This window comes from Oncorhynchus mykiss, chromosome 12 (genome assembly GCF_057628025.1).
Source record: "Oncorhynchus mykiss isolate SJ-2025 chromosome 12, ASM5762802v1, whole genome shotgun sequence".
Classification (NCBI taxonomy): Eukaryota; Metazoa; Chordata; class Actinopteri; order Salmoniformes; family Salmonidae; genus Oncorhynchus; species Oncorhynchus mykiss.
This window is the reverse complement of record NC_143033.1, coordinates 6,293,848-6,309,255: the sequence shown is the minus strand read 5'-3', so window position 1 is coordinate 6,309,255 and position 15,408 is coordinate 6,293,848. Positions and strand designations below refer to the sequence as shown.

Here is a 15,408-nt window from a genome sequence, read left to right as displayed (position 1 = left end):
CCCAGTGTTGTTGTTAATAACCAGTATTAAAACAAAACCCACGCTCATCATTATGTTTCCCAGCATGCTCTATTGCAGGGAGATTTTTTGTTGTTTTGTTTCAATATCTATGTTTTTGCAACTCAAATATAAATAACATTTTTCTAAACTAATCCAATCTTTTCGTTGGACTTGTTCCCATTACTGTAGTGGCTGTTCCAGGTTAGATGCTTGAAGTTGCATTATAGCTTAGTCTTCCCAATCTGTTCAGTTGTTCTAAATGTAGGTTGTGGGTGAATACACATTTTAAATGTTGGATAGCCCTACTCTGGCTGGATTCCAATAGGAATTACAACTCACTTTGCAAGCCAGCATAATGTGACTTTGCAGGCCTGATGTGGCCTGTAAACCAGGAGTTTCAAGCCACTGTATTAGGGTAAACCTGGACCCTCAAAATAAGGCCTCGTGAAATATGTGTTGTATTGTGTTGATAACAGGATCTCACTTGGCAAAGGCCACAGGACTGAATATTGATGAATGCAATAACCATGTCTCTGTCACCAACAAATACAGTCACGGGGGGGGGGGGTATAACTCTACAATTCACTCGAAAGTCAAGGCACTCTGGGAAATATACAAATGAGGCTTGGCACTAAGCATTGTGTTCATTTAACACTGAAAAGGGCAGACCCCGTATAGACACTGGACCAGTTTTAAATGTAACACCCTCAGTGTAACCCTAGATCGTTTGCTTTGTATATTTGCGTGACATTACTCTCCCTCCACAGCTAGCGGAGGCCCAACAGAGAGCCACCCAAGCCTCAGCAGAGCTCAGTCTGCACCAGAAGCTACGAGATGGTGACCAGCTGAGGGTAAAGGAGCTGGAAGAGACGATACTGGAGAAGGGTCAGGAGCTGCAGAGAGCCCAGCAGACTGTCAGCCGTCTCCAGGGACAGGTAGATGAGGACACGGGCCTTACGGGTCTTACTATAGTCAAATGCAGATAATTTCTGCTTAAGATTGCCTTTTGAAAGTCATTTCTGCTTCAGTGGGAACGTGTTTACAGCCATGGTGATTGTGTCGCCTACCTGACCCATACTGTAAAATGTGTGTCCATATGTGATTGTTCTGATTTACGCATGGGTATAGTATTCTTTATTACACTCTGTGTATTGTATATTTCTTACACTCTGTTATACTCTGTCAGGTGTCAGGTAAACTGATAGATAACTGTATGTGTTGTCAGGTAAGCTGATAGATAACTGTATGTGTTGTCAGGTAAGCTGATAGATAACTGTATGTGTTGTCAGGTAAACTGATAGATAACTGTATGGGTTGTCAGGTAAACTGATAGATAACTGTATGTGTTGTCAGGTAAGCTGATAGATAACTGTATGTGTTGTCAGGTAAGCTGATAGATAACTGTATGTGTTGTCAGGTAAACTGATAGATAACTGTATGGGTTGTCAGGTAAACTGATAGATAACTGTATGTGTTGCCAGGTAAGCTGATAGATAACTGTATGTGTTGTCAGGTAAACTGATGTATGTGTTGTCAGGTAAACTGATAGATAACTGTATGTGTTGTCAGGTAAGCTGATAACTGTATGTGTTGTCAGGTGTCAGGTAAGCTGATAGATAACTGTATGTGTTGTCAGGTAAACTGATAGATAACTGTATGTGTTGTCAGGTAAGCTGATAGATAACTGTATGTGTTGTCAGGTAAACTGATAGATAACTGTATGTGTTGTCAGGTAAACTGATAGATAACTGTATGTGTTGTCAGGTAAGCTGATAGATAACTGTATGTGTTGTCAGGTAAACTGATAGATAACTGTATGGGTTGTCAGGTAAACTGATAGATAACTGTATGTGTTGCCAGGTAAGCTGATAGATAACTGTATGTGTTGTCAGGTAAACTGATGTATGTGTTGTCAGGTAAACTGATAGATAACTGTATGTGTTGTCAGGTAAGCTGATAACTGTATGTGTTGTCAGGTGTCAGGTAAGCTGATAGATAACTGTATGTGTTGTCAGGTAAACTGATAGATAACTGTATGTGTTGTCAGGTGTCAGGTAAACTGATAGATAACTGTATGTGTTGTCAGGTGTCAGGTAAGCTGATAGATGTATGTGTTGTCAGGTGTCAGGTAAACTGGTAGATAACTGTGTGTGTTGTCAGGTAAGCTGATAGATAACTGTATGTGTTGTCAGGTAAGCTGATAGATAACTGTATGTGTTGTCAGGTAAACTGATGTATGTGTTGTCAGGTAAACTGATAGATAACTGTATGTGTTGTCAGGTAAGCTGATAGATAACTGTATGTGTTGTCAGGTAAACTGATAGATAACTGTATGGGTTGTCAGGTAAACTGATAGATAACTGTATGTGTTGCCAGGTAAGCTGATAGATAACTGTATGTGTTGTCAGGTAAACTGATGTATGTGTTGTCAGGTAAACTGATAGATAACTGTATGTGTTGTCAGGTAAGCTGATAACTGTATGTGTTGTCAGGTGTCAGGTAAGCTGATAGATAACTGTATGTGTTGTCAGGTAAACTGATAGATAACTGTATGTGTTGTCAGGTGTCAGGTAAACTGATAGATAACTGTATGTGTTGTCAGGTGTCAGGTAAGCTGATAGATGTATGTGTTGTCAGGTGTCAGGTAAACTGGTAGATAACTGTGTGTGTTGTCAGGTAAGCTGATAGATAACTGTATGTGTTGTCAGGTAAGCTGATAGATAACTGTATGTGTTGTCAGGTAAACTGATGTATGTGTTGTCAGGTAAACTGATAGATAACTGTATGTGTTGTCAGGTAAGCTGATAGATAACTGTATGTGTTGTCAGGTAAACTGATAGATAACTGTATGGGTTGTCAGGTAAACTGATAGATAACTGTATGTGTTGCCAGGTAAGCTGATAGATAACTGTATGTGTTGTCAGGTAAACTGATGTATGTGTTGTCAGGTAAACTGATAGATAACTGTATGTGTTGTCAGGTAAGCTGATAACTGTATGTGTTGTCAGGTGTCAGGTAAGCTGATAGATAACTGTATGTGTTGTCAGGTAAACTGATAGATAACTGTATGTGTTGTCAGGTGTCAGGTAAACTGATAGATAACTGTATGTGTTGTCAGGTAAACTGATAGATAACTGTATGTGTTGTCAGGTGTCAGGTAAGCTGATAGATGTATGTGTTGTCAGGTGTCAGGTAAACTGGTAGATAACTGTGTGTGTTGTCAGGTAAGCTGATAGATAACTGTATGTGTTGTCAGGTAAGCTGATAGATAACTGTATGTGTTGTCAGGTAAACTGATGTATGTGTTGTCAGGTAAACTGATAGATAACTGTATGTGTTGTCAGGTAAGCTGATAGATAACTGTATGTGTTGTCAGGTAAACTGATAGATAACTGTATGGGTTGTCAGGTAAACTGATAGATAACTGTATGTGTTGCCAGGTAAGCTGATAGATAACTGTATGTGTTGTCAGGTAAACTGATGTATGTGTTGTCAGGTAAACTGATAGATAACTGTATGTGTTGTCAGGTAAGCTGATAACTGTATGTGTTGTCAGGTGTCAGGTAAGCTGATAGATAACTGTATGTGTTGTCAGGTAAACTGATAGATAACTGTATGTGTTGTCAGGTGTCAGGTAAACTGATAGATAACTGTATGTGTTGTCAGGTAAACTGATAGATAACTGTATGTGTTGTCAGGTGTCAGGTAAGCTGATAGATGTATGTGTTGTCAGGTGTCAGGTAAACTGGTAGATAACTGTGTGTGTTGTCAGGTAAGCTGATAGATAACTGTATGTGTTGTCAGGTAAGCTGATAGATAACTGTATGTGTTGTCAGGTAAACTGATGTATGTGTTGTCAGGTAAACTGATAGATAACTGTATGTGTTGTCAGGTAAGCTGATAGATAACTGTATGTGTTGTCAGGTAAACTGATGTATGTGTTGTCAGGTAAACTGATAGATAACTGTATGTGTTGTCAGGTAAACTGATAGATAACTGTATGTGTTGTCAGGTAAGCTGATAGATAACTGTATGTGTTGTCAGGTAAACTGATAGATAACTGTATGTGTTGTCAGGTAAGCTGATAGATAACTGTATGTGTTGTCAGGTAAGCTGATAGATAACTGCATGTGTTGTCAGGTAAACTGATAGATAACTGTATGGGTTGTCAGGTAAACTGATAGATAACTGTATGTGTTGTCAGGTAAGCTGATAGATAACTGTATGTGTTGTCAGGTAAACTGATAGATAACTGTATGGGTTGTCAGGTAAACTGATAGATAACTGTATGTGTTGTCAGGTAAGCTGATAGATTACTGTATGTGTTGTCAGGTGTCAGGTAAGCTGATAGATAAGGAGCGTTCCCTGGAGGAGGAGATCCAGCTGAGAGAGAGAGTTCAGCTGCAGTTGAAGCAGGCAGAGAGGAGCGTAGAGGACCTGACCATCGAGCTACAGACGGCTGCACAGACCAAGGAAGACCTGGACAAGCAACTCAAACAGGCTCAGGTTGGTACAGACAGACAGAGAGCACCATAAACCCTAAGCCCAGTCAAAAGAGGACCTGGCCAAGCAAGATATACTGAAGATATAGAGAGAGTAGACTGTATGATACTGTAGATATAGAGAGAGTAGACTGTATGATACTGTAGATATATAGAGAGTAGACTGTATGAACCGTGGGATATATACTGTAGATATAGAGAGAGTAGACTGTATGAACCTTGGGAGATATACTGTAGATATAGAGAGAGTAGACTGTATGAATCTTGGGAGATATACTGTAGATATAGAGAGATTAGACTGTATGAACCTTGGGCGATATACTGTAGATATAGAGAGAGTAGACTGTATGAACCTTGGGCGATATACTGTAGATATAGAGAGAGTAGACTGAATGAACCGTGGCAGATATACTGTAGATGAACAGGTAACTGCCAAAATAATGGAAACCCAACATCGTGTCTTAATAGGGTGTTGGGCCACCATGTGACTCCAGAACATTTTCAATGCACCTCAGCATACATTCTACAGGTGTCTGGATCTCTACTGGAGGGATGTGACACCATTTCTTCCACCAGAAATTCCATCATTTGGTGTTTTGTTGACGTTGGTGGAAAACACTGGTCTCAGGTGCTGCTCCAGAATCTCCCATAAGTGTTCAATCGAGTTGAGATCTGTCGACTGACACACACACACACACACACACACACACACACACACACAGCACCTCTTTCAAAGTCACTGAGATCTCTTCTAGCCATGGTAGCCAACATAATGAACAATTGGGACTTGCTATACATGACCCTAAGCATGACGGGATGTTAATTGCTTAATTAACGCAGGAACCACCTGCTTTCCATATACTTTTGGGTCCTTCGTTTACTCAAGTGTTTCCTTTATTTTGGCGGTTACGTGTAGCTCTATAGAATACAGATAGATGGACGTAGTTCTGCCTCAGCGTCGTCTTTGAGGTTTACAGGTTTACTGTCAAAGCACCGTGACAACTGCTGGGGAAAAAGCTTTCTAAGGACGTGTGATTGATGGTGTTTTATGACTACTGCCGATGTAGAAAAGGTGTTATATAGATCGATTCGATTGATTGATTGGTTGACGTGTTTCTCCTTTCACAGGAGAAAGCGATAGATCTTGAGAGCGACCTGGAGGAGATGCAGGACAGTGAACAGAGTTGGGCCAGGAAGCACAAGAGAGCCATCGAGCAGGTACGTCTGTCTGCCTGACCTCTCACCCCTGAACCCTGACCACTATGCCACACTGAACCAATTTTTTTCTGTTCTCTGTTCACGTCAACTAATATAGTTAGTCAAAACATTCTCATAAATCATTTAAATATGAAATGTAATCTTCTGGGACTTTAACTGATGCCTGGCCAGTGAGAGGTAATTATATTCTGATGTTGATCTGATTCGACAGCAGCGAATGGGGACAGGGTTTTTGTTTTTGAGGTTGTGCCCCAGTGGGTGTGAAGTACTATCTAAAATAGACTGTTGTGTTCTTCACAGACAGAACAGCTCCAGCTGAAGTTGATTCAGGAGAAATATGTGAATGAGCAGCTGGACAGTGAGAAGATCAACCTGGCAAGACAGGTACAGTACAGTACACTAACTACACTGGGAACTGTTGTAACCTGCATGGTGGGGACGTCAGCCTGTGGTGTAGCTATGTGATCCATCTATACATCGGTGTTGTATATAGGTCCTATGGTTAAATTTATTTTACCAGGCAAGACAGTTAAGAACAAATTCCTTCCTGTGGTGTACTATAACATTCCTTCCTGTGGTGTCTGTACCATTCCTTCCTGTGGTGTATATAACATTCCTTCCTGTGGTGTACTGTAACGTTCCTTCCTGTGGTGTACTGTAACATTCCTTCCTGTGGTGTACTGTAACATTCCTTCATGTGGTGTACTGTAACATTCCTTCCTGTGGTGTCTGTAACATTCCTTCCTGTGGTGTCTAACATTCCTTCCTGTGGTGTCTGTAACATTCCTTCCTGTGGTGCCTGTACCATTCCTTCCTGTAGTGTCTATAACATTCCTTCCTGTGGTGTCTATAACATTCCTTCCTGTGGTGTCTGTACCATTCCTTCCTGTAGTGTCTATAACATTCCTTCCTGTGGTGTCTATAACATTCCTTCCTGTGGTGTCTATAACATTCCTTCCTGTGGTGTCTGTACCATTCCTTCCTGTGGTGTCTATAACATTCCTTCCTGTGGTGTCTATAACATTCCTTCCTGTGATGTACTGTAACATACCTTCCTGTGGTGTCTGTACCATTCCTTCCTGTAGTGTCTATAACATTCCTTCCTGTGGTGTCTATAACATTCCTTCCTGTGGTGTACTGTAACGTTCCTTCCTGTGGTGTACTGTAACATTCCTTCCTGTGGTGTACTGTAACATTCCTTCCTGTGGTGTCTGTAACATTCCTTCATGTGGTGTCTGTAACATTCCTTCCTGTGGTGTCTGTAACAATCCTTCCTGTGGTGTCTGTAACGTTCCTTCCTGTGGTGTACTGTAACATTCCTTCCTGTGGTGTCTATACCATTCCTTCCTGTGGTGTCTGTAACATTCCTTCCTGTGGTGTCTGTAACATTCCTTCCTGTGGTGTCTATAACATTCCTTCCTGTGGTGTCTATAACATTCCTTCCTGTGGTGTACGGTAACGTTCCTTCCTGTGGTGTACTGTAACATTCCTTCCTGTGGTGTACTGTAACATTCCTTCCTGTGGTGTACTGTAACATTCCTTCCTGTGGTGTCTGTAACATTACTTCCTGTGGTGTCTGTAACATTCCTTCCTGTGGTGTCTGTAACATTCCTTCCTGTGGTGTACTGTAACATTCCTTCCTGTGGTGTACTGTAACGTTCCTTCCTGTGGTGTCTATAACATTCCTTCCTGTGGTGTACTGTAACATTCCTTCCTGTGGTGTCTATAACATTCCTTCCTGTGGTGTCTGTAACATTCCTTCCTGTGGTGTACTGTAACATTCCTTCCTGTGGTGTCTGTAACATTCCTTCCTGTGGTGTACTGTAACATTCCTTCCTGTGGTGTACTGTGACATTCCTTCCTGTGGTGTACTGTGACATTCCTTCCTGTGGTGTACTGTAGCGTTCCTTCCTGTGGTGTACTGTGACATTCCTTCCTGTGGTGTACTGTGGCATTCCTTCCTGTGGTATACTGTAACATTCCTTCCTGTGGCGTACTGTAACATTCCTTCCTGTGGTGTCTGTAACATTCCTTCCTGTGGTGTACTGTAACATTCCTTCCTGTGGTGTCTGTAACATTCCTTCCTGTGGTGTACTGTAGCTGCGTGACCTGCGTGTGGCGATGGAGGAACTTCACAGCTCCAGAGTCCAGGTGGATGTGATCACTAAGACAGAGAACCGGGTCAAGGAGCTGGAGAACGCTCTCAGAGTGGAGGAGAGGTACGTCTCCTTTTCGTATCTACAGGACGACCACACAGTGTTTGTGGACTGGTGTATTGACGGAGTTCTCCTGTGCAGGAACAAGGTGGTGATGAGCAACACCATCAGTAAACTGGAGAGGAAGATCAACGAACTGTCTGGTCAGCTGGAGGAGGAACAGAAGATTGTTACAGAGCAGAAGGACCTGGTAGGAAACCTGCACTAACACCACCACTACGCTAATAGGACTGTGTGTGTGTGTGGTACGAAGCAGAAGGACCTGGTAGGAAACCTGCACTAACACCACCACTACGCTAATAGGACTGTGTGTGTGTGTGGTACGAAGCAGAAGGACCTGGTAGGAAACCTGCACTAACACCACCACTACGCTAATAGGACTGTGTGTGTGTGTGGTACGAAGCAGAAGGACCTGGTAGGAAACCTGCACTAACACCACCACTACGCTAATAGGACTGTGTGTGTGTGTGGTACGAAGCAGAAGGACCTGGTAGGAAACCTGCACTAACACCACCACTACGCTAATAGGACTGTGTGTGTGTGTGGTACGAAGCAGAAGGACCTGGTAGGAAACCTGCACTAACACCACCACTACGCTAATAGGACTGTGTGTGTGTGTGGTACGAAGCAGAAGGACCTGGTAGGAAACCTGCACTAACACCACCACTACGCTAATAGGACTGTGTGTGTGTGTGGTACGAAGCAGAAGGACCTGGTTGGAAACCTGCACTAACACCACCACTACGCTAATAGGACTGTGTGTGTGTGTGGTACGAAGCAGAAGGACCTGGTAGGAAACCTGCACTAACACCACCACTACGCTAATAGGACTGTGTGTGTGTGTGGTACGAAGCAGAAGGACCTGGTAGGAAACCTGCACTAACACCACCACTACGCTAATAGGACTGTGTGTGTGTGTGGTACGAAGCAGAAGGACCTGGTAGGAAACCTGCACTAACACCACCACTACGCTAATAGGACTGTGTGTGTGTGTGGTACGAAGCAGAAGGACCTGGTAGGAAACCTGCACTAACACCACCACTACGCTAATAGGACTGTGTGTGTGTGTGGTACGAAGCAGAAGGACCTGGTAGGAAACCTGCACTAACACCACCACTACGCTAATAGGACTGTGTGTGTGTGTGGTACGAAGCAGAAGGACCTGGTAGGATACCTGCACTAACACCACCACTACGCTAATAGGACTGTGTGTGTGTGTGGTACGAAGCAGAAGGACCTGGTAGGAAACCTGCACTAACACCACCACTACGCTAATAGGACTGTGTGTGTGTGTGGTACGAAGCAGAAGGACCTGGTAGGAAACCTGCACTAACACCACCACTACGCTAATAGGACTGTGTGTGTGTGTGGTACGAAGCAGAAGGACCTGGTAGGAAACCTGCACTAACACCACCACTACGCTAATAGGACTGTGTGTGTGTGTGGTACGAAGCAGAAGGACCTGGTAGGAAACCTGCACTAACACCACCACTACGCTAATAGGACTGTGTGTGTGTGGTACGAAGCAGAAGGACCTGGTAGGAAACCTGCACTAACACCACCACTACGCTAATAGGACTGTGTGTGTGTGTGCCTATGTGTGTGTCTATGTGTGTGTGTGTGGTACGAAGCAGAAGGACCTGGTAGGATACCTACACTAACACCACCACTACGCTAATAGGACTGTGTGTGTGTGTGGTACGAAGCAGAAGGACCTGGTAGGATACCTGCACTAACACCACCACTACGCTAATAGGACTGTGTGTGTGTGGTACGAAGCAGAAGGACCTGGTAGGAAACCTGCACTAAAACCACCACTACGCTAATAGGACTGTGTGTGTGTGGTACGAAGCAGAAGGACCTGGTAGGAAACCTGCACTAAAACCACCACTACGCTAATAGGACTGTGTGTGTGTGGTACGAAGCAGAAGGACCTGGTAGGAAACCTGCACTAAAACCACCACTACGCTAATAGGACTGTGTGTGTGTGGTACGAAGCAGAAGGACCTGGTAGGAAACCTGCACTAAAACCACCACTACGCTAATAGGACTGTGTGTGTGTGGTACGAAGCAGAAGGACCTGGTAGGAAACCTGCACTAAAACCACCACTACGCTAATAGGACTGTGTGTGTGTGGTACGAAGCAGAAGGACCTGGTAGGAAACCTGCACTAAAACCACCACTACGCTAATAGGACTGTGTGTGTGTGTGTGCCTATGTGTGTGCCTATGTGTGTGTGTGGTACGAAGCAGAAGGACCACGTAGGAAACCTGCACTAACACCACCACTACGCTAATAGGACTGTGTGTGTGTGTGCCTATGTGTGTGTGTGGTACGAAGCAGAAGGACCTGGTAGGAAACCTGCACTAAAACCACCACTACGCTAATAGGACTGTGTGTGTGTGGTACGAAGCAGAAGGACCTGGTAGGATACCTGCACTAACACCACCACTACGCTAATAGGACTGTGTGTGTGTGGTACGAAGCAGAAGGACCTGGTAGGAAACCTGCACTAACACCACCACTACGCTAATAGGACTGTGTGTGTGTGTGGTACGAAGCAGAAGGACCTGGTAGGATACCTGCACTAACACCACCACTACGCTAATAGGACTGTGTGTGTGTGTGGTACGAAGCAGAAGGACCTGGTAGGATACCTGCACTAACACCACCACTACGCTAATAGGACTGTGTGTGTGTGTGGTACGAAGCAGAAGGACCTGGTAGGAAACCTGCACTAACACCACCACTACGCTAATAGGACTGTGTGTGTGTGTGGTACGAAGCAGAAGGACCTGGTAGGATACCTGCACTAACACCACCACTACGCTAATAGGACTGTGTGTGTGTGTGGTACGAAGCAGAAGGACCTGGTAGGAAACCTGCACTAACACCACCACTACGCTAATAGGACTGTGTGTGTGTGTGCCTATGTGTGTGCCTATGTGTGTGTGTGGTACGAAGCAGAAGGACCTGGTAGGAAACCTGCACTAACACCACCACTACGCTAATAGGACTGTGTGTGTGTGTGCCTATGTGTGTGCCTGTGTGTGTGTGTGGTACGAAGCAGAAGGACCTGGTAGGAAACCTGCACTAACACCACCACTACGCTAATAGGACTGTGTGTGTGTGTGCCTATGTGTGTGCCTGTGTGTGTGTGTGGTACGAAGCAAAGGACCACGTAGGAAACCTGCACTAACACCACCACTACGCTAATAGGACTGTGTGTGTGTGTGCCTATGTGTGTGCCTATGTGTGTGTGTGGTACGAAGCAGAAGGACCTGGTAGGATACCTGCACTAACACCACCACTACGCTAATAGGACTGTGTGTGTGTGTGTACCTATGTGTGTACCTATGTGTGTGTCTATGTGTGTGTCTATGTGTGTGTGTGGTACGAAGCAGAAGGACCTGGTAGGATACCTACACTAACACCACCACTACGCTAGTATGACTGTGTGTGTGTGTGTGTGTGTGGTACGAAGCTGCTAGGACACTTTAAAGTTACTAACACAGGAGAGCCATGTCAGATGGGGGACAGTGAATCCTATTTACATTTATTTTGTCTGTAAACACCAGTTTATTTATACTGTGTTCCTGATAGGATTTCCAGGATCTCTTGTTAAATAATAATGTTTAATGAGATAACTTTGTATAAGTGGATGTTACTTATTTACGTGATACCTATGTTATACCTCTGAGTGTTGTGATGCGTAATGTGCAGTTTGATTTGGTAGCCCTCTGAAGTTGACCCAATGACCTATGACCTCTCTCCATCAGATGACCCAGAGGATGCGCTCCCTGAAGCGTCAGCTGAACGAGGCGGAGGAGGAGTCCAGTCGTAGAGACGCTCAGTGCCGCCACACCCAGAGAGAACTGACAGAGGAGAGAGAGACCTCCAACAGACTACAGAGACAGCTCCTGGATCAGCACCTTCAACTCAAGTACGTGTTTTAGAAAATAAAGGTTCAATGAAAGAGAGAGATGGAGATCAGAGAGGGAGAGACTAGAAAGAGAGACCAATCAGAGGGAGAGCAGCGAGCAGAGGGAGAGCAGAGGGCGATCTGAGGGAGATCAGCGAGCAGAGAGGGAGAGCAGAGAGGGCGAGCAGAGGGAGATCAGAAAGGGAGAGCAGCGAGCAGAGGGAGATCAGAGAGGGAGATCAGAGAGGGAGAGCAGAGAGGGAGATCAGAGAGGGAGAGCAGAGAGCAGAGGGAGAGCAGAGGGATAGCATAAAGCAGAGAGGGAGAGCAGAGGGAGAGCAGAGGGAGAGCAGAGGGAGAGCATAAAGCAGAGAGGGAGAGCAGAGAGGGAGATCAGAGGGTGATCAGAGGGAGATAAGAGAGGGAGATCAGAGAGCGATCAGAGGGAGATCAGAGAAGGAGAGCAGAGGGAGAGCATAAAGCAGAGAGGGAGAGCAGAGAGGGAGAGCAGAGAGGGAGAGCAGAGAGGGAGAGCAGAGGGAGAGCAGAGAGCAGAGGGAGAGAGTGATACTGTTTGAACTGCAGGACACAAACACACCCTCATTTGCTCTGCAGACGTAAGGAGTCCACCATGCAAATGAGACAGACTCTGGAGAACCTGCGTCTGGATCTCAGTGTAGATGAAGAGGACCAGGCTGACCAACATCCTCCAAGGCCTGAATAAAGACAACAGCACCTCCTCATACTAGCCTTTTTCAACACACTTTATTGATAAAGGTTAGAGTGATACCCCTAATACCACCGCTAATAGACTTGACAAGAAACAACACATTCTACACTGGCACCAATACTGTCATTTATCGTAGAAAAAGCCCACAAGTCAAGTGTTCAAACCTTCTTTAGCCTCTTTCTCTGTACTATTGAAATTGTGTCTTTAGTTTTTGTTTTCCATAAAGGTCCCAATGCAGCTGTTATTATCTCAATATTAACTCATTTCTGGGTGACAAGGATCTTACTGTGATTGTTTTCAATCACAATGGTCAAAAAGAAACAAAAATGGATTCTTAGCAAAGAGGTTGTTTTTTTTATAACACATTTTTTTTTGCTGGGAGTGTCTGGGAGAGGGGAATCTGAAAACTAGCTGTTATTGGTAGAGAGGTTTGGAACTCTCTTTCTTATTGGTCTATTAACTCCTTTACCGTCTGGTGATGTCACCAGAGTGGGGAGGGGGAACTGACAACCAGCTGTTATTGGTAGAGAGGTTTGGAACTCTCTTTCTTATTGGTCTATTAACTCATTTACCGCCTGGTGATGTCACCAGAGTGGGGAGGGGGAACTGACAACCAGCTGTTATTGGTAGAGAGGTTTGGAACTCTCTGGTGATGTCACCAGGCAGGTCAAAACTCCATCCAAACCAAAACAGGCTGAAACTTCTGGCTGTCTTTTCAAACAGCTCTTACATTAGAAAGGGCATTATCATCATTTTAACAATTTCACAGTATTATTCCAACCCCACAGTGTGGAAATATATATAGAACACAGGAAACTCATGTTTTTTTTTTTTTGGGGGGGGGGGGGGGTCTGTAGAATGTTAAAGGAAGTAGTAGTTGAAGTGTTGTGATTCTTTTGAATCAAATCAAGCTTTATTTATACAGCAGGAGATATTACAGTGTATCAACACAATTATATTGAATCAAGCTAGCAATCCCTGTACACTCAAGTCACGTGTTTTAGCGAAGGAAAAAGGGCCAATAATCAATATATAATCATTATATGATCATATAGGACTTTGGGTTAAAGTAGTTTGGAGGATTTGGACAATATTTCCTACAAATTACCCAAACGAATCTGTTGCATTATCGTGTTAACTATATTATAAATATCTTACTTCCGTACAGTATTGATATTACCTGCTACACTATACACTTTGATTCATTGTATATACAGTATAACTCTTTTATTTGACTCTGAGCAGAATGTGGAAGTGTCTTCCATTTGCAATGCTTGAAGGACAGACAGACTGTGCATGAATGAGTGGACTACAAAACAAGCCTGTGAATGATTGGACTACAAAACAAGCCTGTGAATGATTGGACTACAAAACAAGCCTGTGAATGATTGGACTATAATACAAGCCTGTGAATGATTGGACTACAAAATAAGCCTATGAATGATTGGACTACAATACAAGTCTATGTGAGGGTGAACAGTATGTTCCACAATGGACTGTTTACAAATGATAACATGTTTTTTTTTGTCACAGACACCGGATAGGTTCAGTGGAATGTCTTGTTTTACAGGGTCGTCCATTGGGGCTCCTCTGGGGCAAACTAGGGCTCCTCTGGGGCAAACTAGGGCTCCTCTGGGGCAAACTAGGGCTCCTCTGGGGCAAACTAGGGCTCCTCTGGGGCAAACTAGGGCTCCTCTGGGGCAAACTAGGGTTATGAGGCTTTCTTAAGGGCAAATCACAGATTGTTCACCTTGTTGGCTCGGATATTCAAACTAGACTTTTCGGTTACTGGCCCAACACTCTAACCACTAGGCTACCTGCCACCTCTACACTCTAACCACTAGGCTACCTGCCACCTCTACACTCTAACCACTAGGCTACCTGCCACCTCTACACTCTAACCACTAGGCTACCTGCCACCTCTACTCTCTAACCACTAGGCTACCTGCTGCCTCTACACTCTAACCACTAGGCTACCTCTACACTCTAACCACTAGGCTACCTACCGCCTCTACACTCTAACCACTAGGCTACCTGCCGCCTCTACACTCTAACCACTAGGCTACCTCTACACTCTAACCACTAGGCTACCTACCGCCTCTACACTCTAACCACTAGGCTACCTGCTGCCTCTACACTCTAACCACTAGGCTACCTACCGCCTCTACACTCTAACCACTAGGCTACCTACCGCCTCTACACTCTAACCACTAGGCTACCTACCGCCTCTACACTCTAACCACTAGGCTACCTGCCGCCTCTACATTCTAACCACTAGGCTACCTGCCGCCTCTACACTCTAACCACTAGGCTACCTGCCACCTCTACACTCTAACCACTAGGCTACCTACCGCCTCTACACTTTAACCACTAGTCTACCTACCGCCTCTACACTCTAACCACTAGACTACCTCCCGCCTCTACACTCTAACCACTGGGCTACCTCCCGCCTCTACACTCTAACCACTAGGCTACCTACCGCCTCTACACTCTAACCACTAGACTACCTCCCGCCTCTACACTCTAACCACTAGACTACCTCCCGCCTCTACACTCTAACCACTAGGCTACCTACCGCCTCTACACTCTAACCACTAGGCTACCTCCCGCCTCTACACTCTAACCACTAGACTACCTCCCGCCTCTACACTCTAACCACTAGGCTACCTCCCGCCTCTACACTCTAACCACTAGACTACCTCCCGCCTCTACACTCTAACCACTAGGCTACCCTGCCTCCTCTACACTCTAACCACTAGGCTACCTACCACCTCTACACTCTAACCACTAGACTACCTCCCGCCTCTACACTTTAACCAC

General features: G+C 44.7%; 1 protein-coding gene and 1 long non-coding RNA gene across 5 annotated transcripts in view; one reads left to right on the top strand and one right to left on the bottom strand.

The window, feature by feature from the left end:
• LOC110536888 (uncharacterized) overlaps window positions 1-12,925 on the top strand; it is a 70,565-nt gene extending 57,640 nt beyond the window's left edge. For all 4 annotated transcript variants that reach the window (XM_090191574.1, XM_090191577.1, XM_090191576.1 and 1 more), the window contains 8 exons: window positions 768-935; window positions 4,333-4,506; window positions 5,631-5,720; window positions 6,021-6,104; window positions 7,821-7,939; window positions 8,018-8,126; window positions 11,716-11,879; window positions 12,474-12,925. In XM_090191574.1, coding sequence (XP_090047700.1) covers window positions 768-935; window positions 4,333-4,506; window positions 5,631-5,720; window positions 6,021-6,104; window positions 7,821-7,939; window positions 8,018-8,126; window positions 11,716-11,879; window positions 12,474-12,582 — 1,017 coding nt within the window. In that variant the 3' untranslated portion in view covers window positions 12,583-12,925. The remainder of the gene's footprint in view (window positions 1-767; window positions 936-4,332; window positions 4,507-5,630; window positions 5,721-6,020; window positions 6,105-7,820; window positions 7,940-8,017; window positions 8,127-11,715; window positions 11,880-12,473) is intronic.
• A 504-nt stretch (window positions 12,926-13,429) lies between these two features.
• Window positions 13,430-14,795, bottom strand: LOC149979065 (uncharacterized). Its single transcript, XR_016484864.1, has 2 exons — window positions 14,680-14,795; window positions 13,430-14,565 (listed from the first exon to the last, which is right to left on the bottom strand). It is a non-coding gene; the product is annotated as an uncharacterized LOC149979065 (long non-coding RNA).
• Window positions 14,796-15,408: the final 613 nt, after the last annotated feature.